This window comes from Chanodichthys erythropterus, chromosome 14 (genome assembly GCF_024489055.1).
Source record: "Chanodichthys erythropterus isolate Z2021 chromosome 14, ASM2448905v1, whole genome shotgun sequence".
NCBI classification, from domain to species: Eukaryota; Metazoa; Chordata; class Actinopteri; order Cypriniformes; family Xenocyprididae; genus Chanodichthys; species Chanodichthys erythropterus.
The window spans coordinates 38,559,304-38,579,908 of NC_090234.1; the positions used below are offsets into that span (position 1 = coordinate 38,559,304).

At 37.6% G+C, this 20,605-nt stretch overlaps 1 protein-coding gene across 2 annotated transcripts in view; it reads right to left on the minus strand.

The window, feature by feature from the left end:
• Positions 1 to 20,605, minus strand: part of nrp2b (neuropilin 2b) — an 85,797-nt gene that overhangs the window by 52,879 nt on the left and 12,313 nt on the right. For both annotated transcript variants that reach the window (XM_067408734.1, XM_067408735.1), the window contains exon 3: positions 10,071 to 10,252. In XM_067408734.1, coding sequence (XP_067264835.1) covers positions 10,071 to 10,252 — 182 coding nt within the window. The remainder of the gene's footprint in view (positions 1 to 10,070; positions 10,253 to 20,605) is intronic.

Consider the following 20,605-nt stretch of genomic DNA (forward strand, 5'->3'; position numbering starts at 1 on the left):
TTTTGTTTTTGCGCACAAAAAGTATTTTCGTCACTTCTAAAAGTTAAGGTTGAGCCACTGCAGTCAGGTCGACTGTTTAAACAATGTATGTAGTACCTTTCTTGACCTTGAAATTCAGAGAGCTCTTGGATTTCATCAAAAACATCTTAATTTGTATTCCAAAGATGAACGAAGGTCTTACGGATGTAGAACGACAGTAATTTATGACAGAATTTTCAATTTTGGGTGAACTAACCCTTTAAGGTGTCATCTTAGGACATGACGTTGTATGATATGCATCTCAGTTTAATGTTGTGCCAGTGCTGTATAAGTAAACACTATCTCATTCTCTCCAATTTTAGCTTTGGAAAGTCTGATTCATTCTAGTGAATCAATTTGGATGGTTCTTGTAATAAACAGCCTCATTTAAAGGTTCACCAATTTGAGTCCCCTACATAACATTTGACCAAGTTATATATATTAATTTTCTGTGATCACATGTTGTTTAAAGGTAGGCCAAATTGTTGTATTGTTCAGATGTTTTTATTCAGGAATCCAAACTTTGTATATCAGACTTAAGATGCAGTCATATTTGCTGTCATTCAACAAATATTTTCGCAGTTGAAATAGGGTCATTTAACAGGAATCCACGCAATCGGGAATTTCACATGCGTTTTTTCCACACAGATTTTGCAATGGTTTTAAGTTGGTTGCACTGATTTACGGCATTAAGTGACTTCTGCTGTGCTTCATGCATTGCTACGCAATTAACAATGGACCTTTTTTGTATCTGTACCTTTTTCATTTTCATTCCAAGCTAATTCTGCTGAGCTTTTTGGAGCTTTACAGTATGAATCACCAAACTATTTAATTGTATGAAAAAGAGCAGCTTGGACATTCTGCTAAACATCTCATTTTGTGTTTTACAGTACAAAGAATATCGTAGTTTGGATCAGTATGTAAATGATGGGATTTTCATTTCTGGGTGAACTATCCCTTTAAGACTGTTTAATAAACCTTTATAGTTTCATGCTGGTTTTAAGCCTGTGCTGGCCAGTGTTCGGCTTTGTATCACAAGAGTTAGTAGTGCTTCTTGTATGCTAACACATGCACAGTCATGCTTCACCTTCAGCCGTGACACACGTCCTACACACCAGCCTTTGACACGATGCACAGCACGTTCACGTGTAATGTCACCACTTCAGAGGGATGCAGAGTCACAGAGCTCATACTAATGCACAGAAAGGCACACCTCAACACACATGCAGTCAAGCACATTGAATCCCATGATATCCTTTCTGTAATCTCAAAGGTTCTCTGTTCTCTCTCACAGGAAGTGCCACTCAGATTATTTAAAAAATAAAAGTATAGATGAGAAAGAACTTAAAAGAGATCTGTTGACAGGGGTTGTGGGGGTAAAACATCAGCGGATCAGAGAACAAACACTCTTAACTCCTCAATAACTGAAATGCTTTAACTATTTCTGTGCTTGCAGAGCAGCTGCGTGGGTACACAGCATACAACTGCACAGGCCGGGAGTGACAACTGTGTTTCACACAACCTCAAATCACCTATACACATATCTTCCTTCAGCCCCATTGCAAAATTAACAGAGCGCTATTTAAAGTACTAGAGCCGGAGACAGCAGTATAATGTCTGAGGCATTAATGACAGGTCAGTGACCCCATGTGGACGTGTTCAGACCTGTCCTTGAGACCCACAAAGACGCTCTCATGCACAAGAGTCTGCTGGATGCTGCAGTTCAGAGGTACATTTTTTTTAGGTCTATTTTTTTTTTAAAAAGTTTAAGAATATTTGTCCCGGTAACATTTTTTGAAGGTACACTATGTAACTTTTTTTGTTCAGAACATTTATATAATGAGTGAGTACATCATCCAAACCGTGTTTTTGTCTTACCCTAAATCACTACGGTATTAGACTATTTTAGACTGAGCGGGACGCCAATTAACCACTGTGGAGTATCCCAATACCTGTGTGACACATCATAAACATAAACAGAGAGAAGTAGCTCAGGCTACAATGTTCTTCTGCAAGACGCATACAGTGTTGTTTATTAACTGCCAGAGCGCCAAAAGTTACATTACGTACCTTTAATAAGCCAAAAAGAAAATGTGGTGTGCAAAAAAAAAAATTAAAGTATTTTATGCAAAGTTATCAAGCCAACCTTGACCCCCTGGATGGAACCCCAAATCAACCAACCTGTGCAATGTTTTGGACTCAATGACGGCATACAGATACAGATTTCAGTAAACATCAGATAAAGATCACATAATCGCATACTTTAAGAGGGCTGAGGCGATCACAGATGGATTTATTGAAGCCACCTCAGAGTAAGAAATAAAATTAAATTGAGGCTTTATTTTTCTAGAAAAAAATTGCTTACTAGAAGACACAATTGAGATTATTTAATTTTAATTTATTTTTATCATAGTAATTGTAATTTAATTTTTAAAATTATAAAAAAAAAATAATATAATTATTTATTTATTCAAATTACTTTGTATTATTATTAATTATAAATGAATCTCAATTGTGAATTTCTATTTCTTTTTGTCACTGCATTTAGTTTTTCTCCCTGACATCCGAATAACAATACCACATGAACAATTATTTTTCATAATTCTAGCTTTATATCTCACAATGTGACTTCATTTTATTAAGTGCATTCCTGTAGCTCAAACAGCTGAGCATGGTGCATACAAGGTCACATGGGTTTGATTTCCTGCGAATACAAGCAGTGATAGAAATGTATACCTTGGATGCTATATAAGTTGCTTTGGATGAAAGCATCTGCCAAGTGCATAAATGTAAATGTTTATCTCTTTTAAACTTCATCTCACAATTCCCTGCTGACAGCATTTTCAGTGGGGTTAAGATGATAGACAAGGATGCCTGAAGCCCCGCTAAATAGGGTGTAGAATGGCCTATGCTCGTGCACCCGCTCAGTGTGGGCAGCACACAGGAAATCGGGGCCTGTCTGGCACCTAGCAGCTGAGAGAGAGACAGGTCCCAGAGAGACAGCAGGCCAGGGTTAATGTTACACCCTCCTGCACTAATACAGCACACTACATCTGTTCAAGTCCTACATGTTTGCGCATGTATGAATGTGTCGGATTCACATCCTCAGCAAAATGGTCATGCATTTCCTCTAGCACCTGCTTGAACACGTCATGCGTTGAATGTTATTTCTCTTCAACACAAACTCTCTTTCCTTATTGTTTCTCCCATTTATGCAGTGATCAGTAATAACTCATTACATACAGTATGTCTATGTGTCCCTTATGTAGCTCCACCCCTTTTCAGCACTGTGCTCATTGTGTTCTGTCTTCTGGTTTGTATTTCCACAGCATGAAGGTAAGATCCTACAGATTTATGAATGAGCCACTCATTTTAAAAACTTCCCCGTCTACTGACATTTGTTATGACATCCGATTCAAACATTACAATGCTCATGATAACTTTCGTTAACTCTACAATAAGTAAATTCTCTTCACCAGCTAATTACTCTTCGACAGTGATGCTATAGAAATATACAGAGCTGCCGCAAAACGGAAAGTTCAAACATAAAATTCTAAAGATGGTTGCAAGCTTGTTTCTCTGGCGCATAAGGACTATATGGTAGTTAAATGCAGCTCTACAACAATTTCCAGCACATCCTGACACAATGACAGGGATTGATCCAGCAGTCTTATCCCTGTCCACATTGGCAGCCTAAAAATCCCCTCTAATGCTCAAATAAACCTCAACAACAAAAAGACAACACCATTTCTTCCGTTTCACCAATGAGTCTACTTTAAAGTCTTTATGGTGATTACCATGAGTTTTCTCATCACAGACATCAAGTATGATACAATACAAATCCAAAACCAAATTCAATTCCACAAAGGTAAAGAACAAGATGGCTTGGAAAAGTTTCATTTAACTATCAATTTTGTTTCATATGTGTTTCTCCTAAAGGACATTATGTATGTGATAACATCACTTGGCTTCCAGACTATATATAAGATGTGAAGAATAAATTCCATTTGCGATTTTTTCTTTTGCCATTGCATTTTGGTTTCCTCCATTCCTTGACACTCTAATACCAGATAAATACAGTTGCGTGAAAGCATCCAGACTGGTGCGTTCCCTCCATTACTGGGTCAGATGTGCTGTCAGACTCCCTTTACCCTGCAGTGGTGACGTTATGCTTTACTACAGCTTGTTTTTCAGATAGGCTGTGTGTGTGTGTGAGTATATTAGAGCGTATGAGACCCTGCCAGTCACGCGCTGACCCCTCGTACTCACGCCACCTCAGACAGACAAACAGTATGCCAGACCCCCGCTGAGCCTCTACTGTACTGGGCTCCAGTATGCATGAGTGACCCCGACGCCATCAGCATTTTTGTTAGCTCTCATTAATTCATGTTTGTGAGCATGGTAAAAACAGCCAGCCCACAGAAGGATGGGGAAACTCTCCCCCACCCCTCATCCAGTAGGGGAAAGCCGCGTCTGGACAGTGCGTTGGAGGCTTAGTGCCAGGATTGGCGTGCGTGGCTGGGTCTGTCTGTGGCTGGAGGGAAATCGGGGGGCTGTTATTAAGGAGCGTTGCTGGGTAGAATAGGAATGATTGTCATGGATGAGTGAACGGTGTGTGTCTGTGTGTAAGAGAGATTATATTTGTGAGGTGTGCTGGCAAGATTTTCATCTATGCTTTAATGCCATACACATACATGAGCAATATGCTGATGGCAAATAACCAAGGAAAAGAACTAAACAAAAAAACATTAAAATAGTCCATATGTCTTGTGAACCATATTCCAGTTCTATCATAGCCAAATGGTAGTTTAACAGCCAATATATATATATATATATATATATATATATATATATATATATATATATATATATATATATATATATATATATATATATATACAGCATCATTACAACAGTATTCAGTGTCACATGATCCTTCAGAAATCATTTTAATATGCTGATTTGCTGTTTAAGAAACATTTCTTATTATAATGTTGAAAACAGCTGAGCTTTTTTGGAACTGTGATATATTTTTAGGAATCATTGATGAATAGAAAGTTCAAAAGAACAGAATTTATTTGAAATAGAAATCTTTTTTAACATTATAAATATCTTTACTATCACTTTTGATAAATTTAATCCTTTGTTTAATCCTTAATCCTTGCGAAACAAAAGTATTAATTTCTATAAAAAAACTTTAAAAAAAATCTTATTTGCAAACTTATACAAGACAGTGTAATATATATATATATATATATATATATAAAACTTAAAATCTAATCTTATATGTTGGTGCATTCCTCACAAATCTATCATACTTGAAATATAGTGCACAAATTTTATGGATTATGTTTGCCATTTTGTCCGTTTTATGGAAAAGTGGAGCATAAAATCTCCACTTTTGTGTTCCATTAAAAGCATAAAAGCATATGGAAAGGCATGAGGGGTATAATGACAAATTTTTCATTTTTTAACGAACTATGCCTTTAAGTTAAAAACAAATCCTGTGCTGCACTGTCTGATTTCCTTGGTTTTCTTAGTGATATTTAACAGATTGATATTTCACAGCATTTCATTGCTGTGATCTGATTGGTGAGTGTTCCAGGGCATCAAAACATCTGTAGGGCAGAATCTCCATCCATTAGCCTCTTAATTCTAACAGTAAGGGATGCAGTCATAGGCGACCATCACTATAGCTATAGGGCAGTTGTGTTGTGAGCTGTAATTCGCTATTCTAGAACTCCACTGATAAAGAGATGATTGGCTGAGAGTTTTTAGATTGTAACCGTGGCAACAGAATCATGTGGTTAAATGTATGGTTGAGTAAACTAAGTGGTTATTATGAATGAGGTTCAGATGTAAGTCAGTATGTAAGGTCACTGGGCTTTCTAACACTCTGAATGCAGCAACTTAACAACATAATAAAGATGGCTGATGCTGGCCATTTGAAATCAAGTGTCTGGTTTGGGGTGTTTTCCCATGAGCCATCCCTACTGCGCACATTAATTTTGCAAGATAGGAGTCCAGACCAAGGCTTCAGACAGCTGAAGAAATAACACATCATTTTGCTCTCAAGGGCAAGGGCTGAAATCTCAGAGCTTGGTGGCACAGGTAGCTGTTTTGCGGTTCAAGGGCGACAAGATACTGATTTCCTGTGTGCAGCAGGAGGTGGAGAACTGATGCAGTGTTTCTTCCCAGCAGGCTGTGCAGCATATGACGGACACACCTCCAGGCTGTGTATTTACCCAAGATCCCTATCACTGCTAGAGAAAACTGCCCTGGCCACGCCAGGACACGTCCAGTACATTCACCAATATAAATAAACAACACTTACACTCTGGGATTCTGGGATGCGTTCCAATTGCTTCTGTTTGTAGAATTTTCCTTCTATTTTTCCCTCTCTTTTACTAAATGTTCCTTCTTTGATCTCTATATATATATCAGGAAATGATGTAAGTCTGATTCAAAGTTATGATTGCTGCATCCAACTATATATAGGTGAAAAACAGTATGTGACAAAATAAGTATGTCTGGACTCACAGTACTCTTTCACAGTAAAGAGTAGGCAAAAAGTACCCGGATGACCTACTATTTCCTCAAATAGTAAACTCAAATTTTTCATTTAAATGAACTCAAAATTTTAAGACAACTTGTACCTTTTTTAAGTTAAACCAACGATTCTTTTTTACAGTGTAGGTCACGTGATAATGACAATATGGTGAATGTAGTACATCCAGATTATATTCATACTACACACATTCATACATAGAATGTTCTTTTTTCGCCGTTATGAAGTAATTACTTATTCAAAATAAGTACCTACTCAAGAGAGTATGCGGTTTCGGACGCAGCCATTGTATTCGAAAACAGTAGACAAAAAGTAGGCTACTACTTTTGCCGAGATTCTGAAGTGCACATTTGATGAACACTTTACAGTGTCATGAGGCCACGGGAGAGGATTTATGAATGGCATTGAAGCGATGTAACTGACGCTGATAGGTCACATGACAGTAACAACATGGCAGATATACATCCAAATTTAATTCATACTACCCATATTCACACTATATAGAGCATATTTTTTTAATGGTAGTGAAGTTCAAATTCAAATCTAGTACCTACTCAGTATGTGATTGTCTCTACTAGCACTACTCTTCAAATGATCAGAGGATGTGTACTACTAACAAATAGAGGTGTTTATGAGGTAATCATTGAGTTATATACAAACACACTTTTTCAAATTCATCAAAATTCGGTCCCAAAAAAAATCTCTTTATCTTTGTTTTTGAACACGCACACATCCACACACACACTCCCACACATTTTCACACGCATCTTCTGAGTATAATGAGATCTTGTTAATGCCATGGCAACTGCGAGCTTCCACACGCCAACGGGTCTCATCATTATTGCTTGTTTATGATTAAAAAAAACCTGCGACCTGCCTGCCGTTGTTATAGCATTCATCACTGTCTCTGTTCATACCTCTGCGCTGTGTTAGCCAGGTTGCTATGGAGCTCTCACACTATCAGATCACACTCAACGGATTGTGTCATCACTTCCTCCGTAAAGCGGGAGGTGTGGGGCTTCTGTTCACGATAAAGCATTTGCTGATATCTCTCAGCGTTGGGTGTCTACACTAATGAGCGGGTTTAGCTTGTCATCTGACTGGTGGATCTCATTAAGGATGTGATTTTGTATTTCAGCCCCTCAAAAGCAACTGTCACTCCTGGACCCTCCAACTGCACACTACTAACTGGTCATTTCCGACCAGTGTCTTCCACCAGCTTCATGACAGCTGCTCTGCATGGCTATCCCAGTACACTACTGCGGTGAGCTAAGAGGAAAGACCATCACACATGTTGTGTTAGTAACCCCAGCTGCCCCCAGGCCTCAGGGGAGGGTAGATCAGGAGTCAATTAAAGAGACATTCCCGGAATGCTTTCAGAAGGTTGAAAAAGGAACAAGGGATGTCTCCACGCTGTTTATTTTGCCTGCCAGCAGCCGCCTTGATCTGAATTTGTGCCGGTGCATGTCGACCAGGCTCCATGAAGGAGAGAGAAATCATACAGTATAAGAAGGCACCAGGGGTCAGCTACAGTTAATCTGGGTGCTCAGAGCACACACAGACTATAGCGACGAAATAACCCAAAGAGATTTCCCGGCAAATTTTTTTCTCTTTATTTTTTAGCAGCAATAACGTATTTCATTATTCTAATTTGATAAGTAATAATGAAAATAGAAATTATGTTAAGTTACGGCCAATTGCACAGACCACCAGTAACATCGAGGCACCTGGCAGTGTGAACGCCTACTAGTCACCACAGTTGTGCAAAATTCATAATTGAATCGACTTAATTTATGAACATTAATCAATCAATCAATCAATCAATCAATCAATCAATCTATCTATCTATCTATCTATCTATCTATCTATCTATCTATCTATCTATCTATCTATCTATCTATCTATCTATCTATCTATCTATCTATCTATCTATCTATCTATCTATCTATCTATCTACAAACTAAATTCCGGAAAAGTTGGGACGTTTTTTAAATTTTGAATAAAATCAAATGAGCCAATATTTTATTCACAATAGAACTTAGATAACATAACAAATGTTTAAACGGAGAAATTGTACACTTTTATCCATTAAATGAGCTCATTTCAAATTTGATGCCTGCTACAGATCTCAAAAAAGTTGGCAAGAGGGCAACAAATGGCTGAAAAAGCAAGAAATTTTGAGAATATTCAGCTGGGAGAACATCTAGCAACTAATTAAGTTAATTGATATCAGGTCTGTAACATGATTAGCTATAAAAGGGGTTGTCTTAGAGAGGCAGAGTCTCTCATAAGTAAAGATGGGCAGAGCTGTGAAAGAGTGCGTAAAAAGATTGTGGAATACTTTTAAAGACAATGTTCCTCAATGTCAAATTGCAAAGGCTTTGCTAATCACATCCTCTACAGTGAATAACATCATCAAAAGATCCAGAGAAACTGTAAAAATCTCTGTGCGTAAGGGACAAGGCCAAAGACCTTTATTGGATGCCCGTGGTCTTTGGGCCCTCAGACGACACTGCATCACTCATTGGCATGATTGTGTCAATGACATTACTAAATGGGCCCGGGAATACTTCCAGAAACCACTGTCAGTAAACACAATCCGCCGTGCCATCTGCAGATGCCAACTAAAGCTCTATCTTGCAAAAAGGAAACCATATGTGAACATGGTCCAGAAGTGCCATCGTGTCCTGTGGGCCAAGGCTCATTTAAAATGGTCCCAACTTTTCTGGAATTCGGGTTGTATTTATCTATCTGTCTGTTCAATTCAATTCAATTCAATTCAATTCAATTCAATTCAATTCAATTCAATACAATACAGAAATTCAATTAATTTACTCACACTCAAATTGAAATTCTGTATTCTGTTTGCAACATCAATTCAAATTCAAATTCAGAAACTGAGATTATAGTAACCCACTGCATTTGAACCAATAACCCATCACAGCCTTTCCCTCCAATCCATAAAAGCCATTTGGAACTTGTCATAAATGGCAATCCTTTCTTCTAAACTATCCAATAAGAACCTTTCCCTCCAGTTTACAAAAATGAATCTACACCTTTCCACCAAGTAATAAAACTGGTGGGCTGTCAATGACGCCACACTGACCAATGGGGACTCTTCCCTCCGACTGACAACAGCAAATCAACACTTCTCAGGCAGGTGGGATTTGACACATTGCAGCCCATGCTGCAAGAAGTAGTGGGTAGATAAAGGAAGAGGTGAGCTACATGCTTCCTGTGTGAAAGGGAGAATTTGTGATACGTGTTAAGAGAGACAGTTACATTGACACAGAAATCCTGCTTCCTTTACAGGCTCAATGGACCCACATGAACTCTTCCCATGCTGTAAACGCTCTGTTAGTACAAGGGCTAGAACAGAAAACTATTGCTTAAAGCACACAGGAGAGATGCATAAACAGCAGGTGAGGCTTTGACACTGCATTGTTTCTGATGAACTAAATCCTGCTGGGTAGCACACACTTACCTGTCTTATAGATTTCATAGCGCAGCGAAAACCCTGCCCCCTGGTGGGCGTAGTCTGAGACGAATTTGATGTGCAGAACGGGGCCTGAGGAGATGATCGCAGGGGGTGCGATGTTACTGCAGTGCCTCCCCAACAGATCCGCGTTCTCTGAGTTACCATCCCGGATCTCAATGAAGTCGTACCTATGCAGAAAACCAAACACCGAGATGTTTATTCAAGAGGTCGAATGCATATAACCACAAATTAAAAATGTTTTTTCAAGTCGTGTCTTTCTCTGAACTGGAATTGACACCAGATTGACAGTTGTGTGCTACAAACACTGTCCGATACAATTTTGCCCAATAAATAAATAAATAAATAAAACACTAAATATTAAAAATAGTCCTTTTAACTGCTACAAGTGAACTTATGCATCACAACATTATAATGTACAGTATGAAAAATGGACTTTGAGATTTGCAAAAGATTGCATTTAACAGCTTTTGTAAATTAGTAGTGTTTTTAAATATCCGCTTCAAGTGACAGCAACATAAATATAAAAATAGATGAAATAGGCATGAAAATCCAATATCGGCCGATATATCCACTATATACTGATGCCGATAAATAAAACATTGTAATAATATTGGTAGCAATATTTCATACATCCCCAATTTGAGGTCAGTCCATCATATCAGTCCCTTACAGAAAGGTATTCCAAGATTTTTGCATTACTGTAAACATTACAGATGGAGCAGACACACAACACAATGTGTGTTAAAGGTCCGTCTATTCTGCCACCTCTACATAATGAGTTTTGTCTTTCTTTGTTTTGTTTAGTTTCTTTCCTGTTAACTCTCGAAACACAAACAGCCTTGGAAGAGAAAATCACAATGGGATTGAGGTTAAAAGGTGTTTAATCTCAATTAACTATGTCAATCATACACACCTTACACTTTCTGCCAGGTTACTAAATACATTCTTTCTCTGAAAAGCTTTTAAAATTTGACCTGATGGTAGGTAAATTAAAAACAGCTAGAGAATGACTAAAAAAAAAAACCATCCAAGGGAAGGTGTATTATCTGCTCTCTTTTGAAAGGTGAATCAAAGAGTTTCTTTTTAAAACAACATAACAGCCAGAAGTGATTCTGGGTCCAGCTGGCAGGCAGAGAGGGTAAAAAGTGCTGCTACTTAGCACAGCGCTGTCGTGTTAATAAGGCTGAGGTTTATGTAGCTGTTCTAGCAGAAGAGCGTGACTTCACACAGCATGCTGTGCCTCATTTAACCACCAATTCAGCAAGCCTGTGGACCCTCCGAACATCTGTACCCTTCAGCGCTAGAGAGTCATTGTCTAAAACACTGCTCCAACTCTAGAGACAAGTGCACAGACAGAGAAATCAATGAGCCTTGAGTTGGAGAAACTACGATTTCTCGCCTCTGACATATTTATTCAGTGTGGTGTATTCCTAGAGGACAAATGCATTGCTCTGTCATAGTTTGGGAGGCTTAATGGAGTTCTCAGTTATGATTCATTGATGTACCTACTTAAGTCTCACAGGTTTCTCCTAAAATTCCTTAAAAGACATAAAAACAGACACAAATGAGACTGAGTTGTTGACATACAGCAATGCTGTCAAAAAAGATATAGACTAGAGTTGTCAAAAGTACCAACTTCGGTACCAATCGGTACTGAAATTTTAAAAATGTGATGCTTTGAGCATTGCTCAAACACCTTCATAAACACCTCTGATTGGCCATTGTGTTCACGTGCTCATCGGATATGTCTGTGATTGGCTATAATGATCAACGCACGGGAGCGTTTGAAAGAACACAGAAGTGTTTGAATTAGAAAGTGGGAGCATTTGAAAGCAGGCGTCTATACTGGTCCACGATAGACGGCTACTTTCAAACGCTCCCGTGTGTATCTGTGAAAGCGTTCAGAGAAAAAACGTCATTGATGTCTATTTACAACATGTTTTTACAGCGTTGATCATTGTAGCCAATCACAGACATATCCGATGAGTTGTGAACACAATCAGAGGTGTTTACGAATCTGCTCAACAACGCTCAAAGCGTCACATTTTTTACATTTCAGTACCGACTTGGTACAGAAGTCAGTACTTTTGATAACTCCAATATAGACACCATTGTTTCCTTGTTGATTGCTTGTTGAGCATTTTAAGGTGATAATAGGGTCATTATTCTTTCTTATAGGTTTATTTGCACTACCGTTAAAAAGTTTGGGGTCTGTAAGATTTTGAAAGAAGTCTCTTATGCTCACAAAGGCAGCTTTTATTTGATAAAAATATAGTGAAAACACTAATATAGTGTGATATTACAACTATTTAAAAGAACTGTGATGCAAAGCTGAATGTTCAGCATCATTACTCCATTCTTCAGTGTCACATGATCCTTCAGAAAGCAGTCTAATATGCTGGTTTGATGCTCAATAATAATTTCTTATTACCAATGTTGAAAACTGTGCTGTGCTACTTAACATTTTTGTGGAAATAGTGACACGTTTTTCCAGGTTTTTTTTATTTTTATTTAAAAGGCATTTCTTAATAATTTGTAATGTTATACTGTAACTTTATTTTGATCAATTCAATGCATCCTTGCTGAATAAGAAAGAAATATCAATTTCTTTCAAAAAATATTACTGACCCCAAACCTTTGAACTGCAGAGTAGCAGAAAAATTCAGAATTTACTATAATGGAATTTTAATTAAACTGGCCACGATTCACAGGAAGCTGAACTAGAATCGGATTTGGAATCAAAGGAAATGGAATCGATTGAATTCAATAGGTTGCACTGCATTCTGGGAAATTGTGTTATTCCATCCTCATCCATAATTTACATAAAAAACTGTAAAGCTTAAAAACTTAAACTTCTTTAAACTTTCCAACTTTCAGCTTTCAAAATTTGTATTGAGTATACTAACATCTTCCTTCAACAATTCCTTCAACCCTGTCTGTTTGCCTTCTATTTGACAGGTTGTGAGGTTCACTGAATCTGTAAGAGTAAAAAAGGATATCTCAGGAGCCGAAGGCACCAAACACTCTCCAATCAAACATTTGCACAGCCCTTCTCAGTGCCTCTGATAACATGTCCCACCTCAACACGCACTTCTGTCTCTTTCCTCAAAATGACAGGACACTCTGTGATAAAGGATGAAAACATGACAGCGAGAAAGATGAAAGCACAGAGGAACCATCTGACAGACGCCAGCAGCTGTCTTTAACCAGCCTTAAACACACACAAGCACTCTCAAATAAATGTCATGACACATAAAACACAACCACACAAACACTATTCTGTTCTTTTTAGTGAACTTTTAGGTGCTTTTCATTTCAAATTAGTACAGAGTTAAAAGTTACTCTCACTTTTTCTCATTAATCATAGTCACCAATTAACTAAGGCACAAACCGTCCTACAAAAACAACATTCACCTAGCACTGAGGACACATGCTGTGTGAGACCACTGCAGTCACATGGGCGGCAAATGACAACACAAACACTGGCTTGTATTTGCTGTGGATGCGAGGGTAATTCGATTTTCATGGATCTTATTTCTGAATATTGTTACTATGGTGAATCTGTTTGGGGTGAGAATGCTGCCATTGTTGACCGACCTAAAAAATTGTCCATACTACGTAAACACCACATTTTTTTTGTGTGTGTGTATCAAAGACTGATTCTGTTTTCTCTTTTGGCCACTTTTCCACTTGTTTTTCTTTTGATCGGCCTTGTTTTCACTCTTACTTTACACCAGCTAATTAAGGTAAACACAGGCTTTGGCACCCTGAGCTTGAGTATGTGTGTGTGCTCTCTAAATGATGTGTTTGACCACAGCAGAGCAAGTATCTGCAGATGTACCCCTCCTCCACCATCAGAGCCGCATGCTAATTGCCTTTCACGCGTTGTATCTACTTTTTCACACTTGCACAAACTTATCAAGCATCAGACATCCCCTGCAGATCCAGGCATCTGACAGGACAAAAACACAAAATTTGCTGACACAATGTAAAATGAGATTATTTTGTGTTTGACAGCAATATACTGTAAATGAGAGTCATTAAGTTTTTAGAGCCTGCCCTCATTAGAAAAACGTACCTGTGGGAACGTTTTTGCGAGTTGCAAAATACTTATATGTACGTATCACTGCAGTTTCAATGTGAAATGTCCACTGAGTGGCGCTAAAAGCATGTTAATTTTTTTGCCGGAACAGATAAACGTGAATATAATATATATACGTTTATATTTTTTCAGAATACATTTTTATGACGTTGTTTTTATACAAATCACCGCAGTTCTAATTTGAGAATTTTGTTCGGTAAGTGGCGCTAAAAGTGTAATGCTTTATTACTTTTTAAAATAACGTACCACCAACACTACACCTAAACATACCCGATAGTGTTAACAAAAGCAAATGTGACATAAAAAGCATCCGTAATCGTGCCGTTTTAGCTTGATTTGATCTCTCATCTTTTATTGTGACTCGTCGTTCAGTGGATTTTTGCGACTCGCGAAAACGTTCCCACAGGTATGTCTTTCCATGAGACCAGGTTGAGTTTTTAGTAAAAGTGAAGGTCATTTTTACACCATTTGTGGGAGTTTTTTGTTGTTGTTTTTTGAGCGATCAAATGGGTCAGACATTTGCTCAACTACACTCTAAAAAATGCTGGGTTAAAAACAACCCAAGTTGGGTTGAAAATGGACAAACCCAGCGGTTGGGTTAAATGTTTGCCCAACCTGCTGGGTAGTTTTATTTAAACCAACTATTGTTTAAAAATTGCTATATGGATAGCTTAAAATGAACCCAAAATAGTTGGGAAATTAAAAACCAGATGCAATTAGAGACAACAATAATAGACAAAAGGTGAATGTTTATTAATAAGCTTTAATATTTTATTAATATAAATTTAATAGTTTCATGTTTATTGTTTAATAATTATTCATTGAACATTAATAAATGTTCATTTCCAACATACTTTGGGTTCATTTTAATTAAGCAATACAGTAATTTTTAAACAAAAGTTGAGTTAAATAAAACTACCCAGCAGGTTGGGCAAACATTTAACCCTACCGCTGAGTTAAAACAACCCAATTGCTGGGTTTGTCCATTTTCAACCCAACCTGGGTTGTTTTTAATCCAGCATTTTTAGAGTGTAACGTCAGGAGAAGATGGGATAAATCTTCTGAAATTTTGAAATTGATGGGGATACTTTGTTTTTTAACCAGATAAAACATAGAATGCTGTCCAATTATATCAGTAAATCTGGAGGTTTATTACAAAATCAAACAATCCCATGTACAGAATGAGAAGTTAATATTCATTTTGAAATTTGCTAGCGATTACCTCTGACAGTGTTAGTACTGTGTTGTATTATATTGCATCCCTAACTAAATATAATAAAATTAAACAAATTTTCAAGAAAATGTTGTGTTTTGCTGATTTCAAAAGATGTGTGTCCAATCAAAACTCTATGGTATTTTGCTGGTATAAGCTCATAGTGACTTGGTAGAAGCTAGTAAAATGAAACAGATGCCAACTTGGACAGGTTGTGTAGTGTATCCTCATCCTTTAAAACAATAATAAAAAAAAAAAAGTTAAAATAGGACCCAAACTACATTATATATGAGTAATGTTTGGTACCGTGTTGATATCCAAAGCACAATCTGGGACTTGATGGACAAAATCATTTTAAAAACCATAAATGTTCTGCTTTGGCATGTTTTACTGTAAATAATTACTGTCTTCCACTGGATTTCATCTGTATTTTCATCAAGAGCTTTTAATAAAAAAACAGTGTAACACTTTCAATAACACTTATACAGATACTACACAGCTACAGATCAGCAAACCCACAACTAAGTCTAGAATGAAATATAATTAAAAGATATCCCAAATTTGAAATATCTCAGATTTTTTTTTTCCTCTAGATGAATAGATTCAGATTTACTCCATGCGAATGCAGTCTCGCCTGCTTGATTAAAAGTGAATAATCACAGGCTTTGTCTAAAAACCTCAATCTTACCCAGTGGAAGAATTAAAATGCTGTAAATGCCTCTAAAATAGTTCAAGAGCATTCCCAGACCGTGCTCAGAGCTATCATTTGTTTCGTCGTAAAACCAGGAAAGGTATGAAGGAAGAAACAGAAGTAAGGTTGTTGTTGCAATTTGAAATGTCAGAGAGAAGTCTGGGACAATGGCTACTGAATCTTCCATTATACACCCAGTTATACTGGAATATTGTATAATGCAAGAATAAACACACCAATCTTTCTCATGTCTAAGACCTTTTGGCCTGTAAGCCTAGCAAGCCTGTAATGGTGATAACAGATATGCCAGTACTCTGAGAATGATGTGATATGTGTGGGAGACCTGCGTGACCCCCTTGAGTCCTGTCCGGCTTCACACCATCCATCGATTCTTCATTAAAAGCGGAAAACGGGCATTGATCGGAAGGACCCCTGGGGAGCCGCACGGAGTGATGATATCATCCGCTACTGTTGGCCTCACTCGAGAGGAAATGTAGCTGTGAGGTTAGACACATTCATTTGTCAAATCTATCATGGAAAAAAGACCCATGCGGAGACACAGTGAGGGAAACTGCTGTGTAAAATTGTTCCTTTCATAGACGTTCACGTCAGTCACGAGCAGCTAAGAGGCTAGTGCGTACACACAGGGCTAGCATACTGTAGTAACACTACTGTCCCCCGTGAGGTTACTACAGGAACAAAGGCAGCTGTCTCCGCTCCCCAGCTGGAGACGGTGGGGTGTCCCAGGGTCTGTGATCACTGCTCCGCATGTGGCCGGAGTTGAGAGGTCTAAAAATGCTCTCGGGCGATCGTCAGTTTGGATCTGCCTCATCACAGAAGACAATACATAGATGTCACTGAACGGCTTCTGTCGCTTGAGTGTGAAGTGTGCCACTGCTATACTATATATATATATATATATATATATATATATATATATTATGTCTGGAAGCCTCAGGGATGTTATCACTCTACTGAATTAATAAAAATCCCTGGGACAGAGGAGAATGGAATATCCATTCCTTATGTATTAATATGGTGATTACAGATAATATCAAAAACTGGAATACTGTGCCTGAGTGAGGAAAAGAGAGTGTAAAGAGTGGGGATGAAAAACGGATAAAGATGAAAGAGAGAGATAGAGAAAGAGAGTGGTAAAGGAGAGAGAGAACCATGACTTCAACCTGCTCAGCCCCGTTTCTATACTCATGTCATTCAGTAGAGCAGCTTTGCTGATTGCATTACAGATATATCATGATAAATCAACCCATGCTTATTATATTTATTCCATAATAATCTATTTATAACTTTTAGGAGCGGGACACATCTGATGCTGTGCCAAGGAGGCGTGGAACAATCTGGTGAATTAGAATGAAGCTGATCCGACGAGTGAGACGGTGTCTTTCGTGTAAGCTCTGAGCAGTAACTGTAAACTCTGATAGATTTACTCTTTTGCATGGGTCTGCTGCTTGTCATCCACCTGAAGTTTCAAAGAGATCTGGATTTCGTCACATTCTCTGGCAACAGGAGAAAAACAGTGTACTTTTCTACTGATTTATTTCATGACCTAACAGCTCTGTTCCGAAACCATTTAAAAATGAGCTACAGACATGAAGTCTGTTTCAAAAGGTAGGCAGGATAATTAGTGCACTCATGATGCCGACTATGTAGGCAGCTCACTATAACTATAGTACAGTTCATGAGTGGGAAAAAGACAGTTATGCTGCCTTATGAAATATCTTCTTTTAGCCAAATTTCTAGGTATCTCTGCATGTATCCTTACCAGAAAAGGCAATCCAATAATGCACTGCAACAATAATAAATATTAAAATATAGAAATATACTTAAAATTCAATAGACTATAATAATAAAATCTAAAATTAATATAAATATGTATATATAAATATACTAAAATTAATATAAATGTTTATATAAATATACTTAAAATACTTTTAATGCTATAAAATCATTACATAAGCAACAATAATAACAAATAATAAAATAAAATTATGAATAAAAAGGGTTACACTTTATGTAAGTACTGAGTAATATTAAATATAAGGGTTAAGAATAAGGTTTGGGGTTGCACTTTTTTTTTACAGTAGGTGCACTTTCAATGTAATTACAGTACTGGTTAATAAAAGGTAACTACATGGGTTAAGGTTAGGTTTAGGAGTAGGTTCAGGACTAGTGCCTAGTTATTACCTAGTTATTGTAATTATTACAATAAGTATATAGTATGTACATGCAAAACAGGACTGTAAAAAACAGTGCTATCAGGTTTGGTTGAGGGTTAGTTGCATGAAATTATGCATAATTTACTGTTATTACTACAATAAGTACATGTAAGCATACATAAGGGCACTAAAATAAAGTGCTACCTAAAAATGCACTGATAAAAATAAGTTTTAATGTATAATGGGTGAGCTCTGTATTGCACTGCTAGCTTAGCAACATGCTAACTCAAAGTTTTGGAACAAAGATGCTGCCTCCAAAGTGGCATCCTTTCCTTTAGTAACAAGTAACAACTTTTCCCAACTTCAGTCTCTATGGAGAACTGGAAATGCTGTGAAGGAAGTGTTTGCAGTGACTGTGTGGCTGGACTATCAACACTGTTTACCTCATCTGTGTGTAATGAGGGAGAGAGCTGACTAGGGTAATGTGGAATAAAGCAATGCTGAGAATGTGCCATGCCTTGAGAGATGAGTCATTTAAATCAGACACAATGTATGGAGGGAAAGAAAGAGGGATGAAGAGAAGGGGAAATGGAAGGGGAGAGACCAACATCAGTGGTCATCATTGTGTTTCATATTTACCATGATTTTTAACTAGCTAACCAGTCCTCAGTCAAGTAGCTTTACTAGAAAAAAGCAATGCTTTGTGAACCAACTTCAAGCCAACAATACACCAGCATAAACCAGCCTGGACCAGTATGGAAATTGATGTAAGTATGAGCTGCTCTTTTCAGATGGGTGGAGGAGGAGTAAGAATTACAAACCAAGGAGGGAAGAATGGATGAAAAAGGGAGGTTATGACAGAGTTGAAGGAGAAATGAATGGAAAGATGAAACATAAGGGTGTGGTGGCAGACGAGCAGACTAAACTTCATGAGGTCAAAGGAGAAACCCTGTAGTGCAGCCAGTTTTCAGCATGTGTGCAAATATACATCTGTCACTTAGGACTGAGAGGCATGCCTGGATATGATTCCTGAGCAGCATAATCATATCTGACAGGAAAAACGCTTCAGGTTAAATAAATTAAGTATAGCGCTTAGCTGCTGATGGAGCCAGTTTGTGTCCAGTGGAAAGATAGTGAGCTGATACCTCGGGATCAACATAGATCAAATAAATAGTCTTCCCACAGTGTCTATACCACAATATATGTGAAGGGTGAGAGCTTATGATACATACGGCGCTGTCACATCGCACACATCCATAATAACATCAGATAAAGAACTGTTATGGAATGATATATTCTCATCAGAAAAGACTAAATGTTAACTGAAAAAATGTGTTCCTGTGGTAATATCTATCTAAATTGATTGATTTCATTCAAGTCAAAAATCTAATTTGACATCACTGAATGATCCTTTGTACATTCGTTTACAAGAACAAAACTATATTCATGGGTTATATCATGCTGTATAAAGGCAGGGTTGAATGGTTGTATAGTCTATTTTAGTGGAACTGTCTTACTCCACCCTGTCCTCCGTCTGTAAGTCTAGACAACGCAACTGAACGATCTGTCCACTTCACAAAGACTTTGTTGTAACATCTCTCTAGATGTGGTCACGTGACAGTTTTCTCTTGCAAAGCTAATGAGAGAATCAGAGGCGGCTGTGTTTAAGCATGTTAATGGATAGATCATTTTACGACTTGTTTATTAAAGAAGTGCTTGTGTTTACTCGGCATTAACAATTGTGATTGTTTTGAACCCCAACAGAACTCGATATTCCCAACTTTGTCCTTAATTCATCCTCCTGGCCAAGGGACAAAAACAATAATCACTAGAAAAACAGCAGGGAACAAGTCAGGGAGTTTAAAGAAACAAAAAAGCTAGGGAGCTGATTTTAGCCAAGAAGAGTCTGGCTTTGTGTTAAACAGAAGATGCTGATATATCATTTGTGCATTTATGAGGTCTACAGATCAGGCATAACAGTAGTTTCCACCATCTTTGTGTACATCACTGAAATCACAGGCTGTATATAACCATACTTAACCTTTATGTGGTTTAAATGGTTGCAGAGCTTCAAAGAGAGATAGTATAGAGAACAAGGTCAGGATGGTGATTTCAGCAGATGTGTCTCTGTCAATTCCACTCATTTGTTAATCATTCTTTTGAGTTCATTCTTTCTTTTTAGTGAACTGGCCAACTGAATCCATTCCGCGGTCTGAATGGATTCACATTTATTCAGACCGCTCTCTCACTGAATCATCATGAAGTGATTTCTCAGTCAGCAAAAGAAACAGACAGTATCAAGAGAACAAAAAAGCATTGGATGAATTGGATATTCAC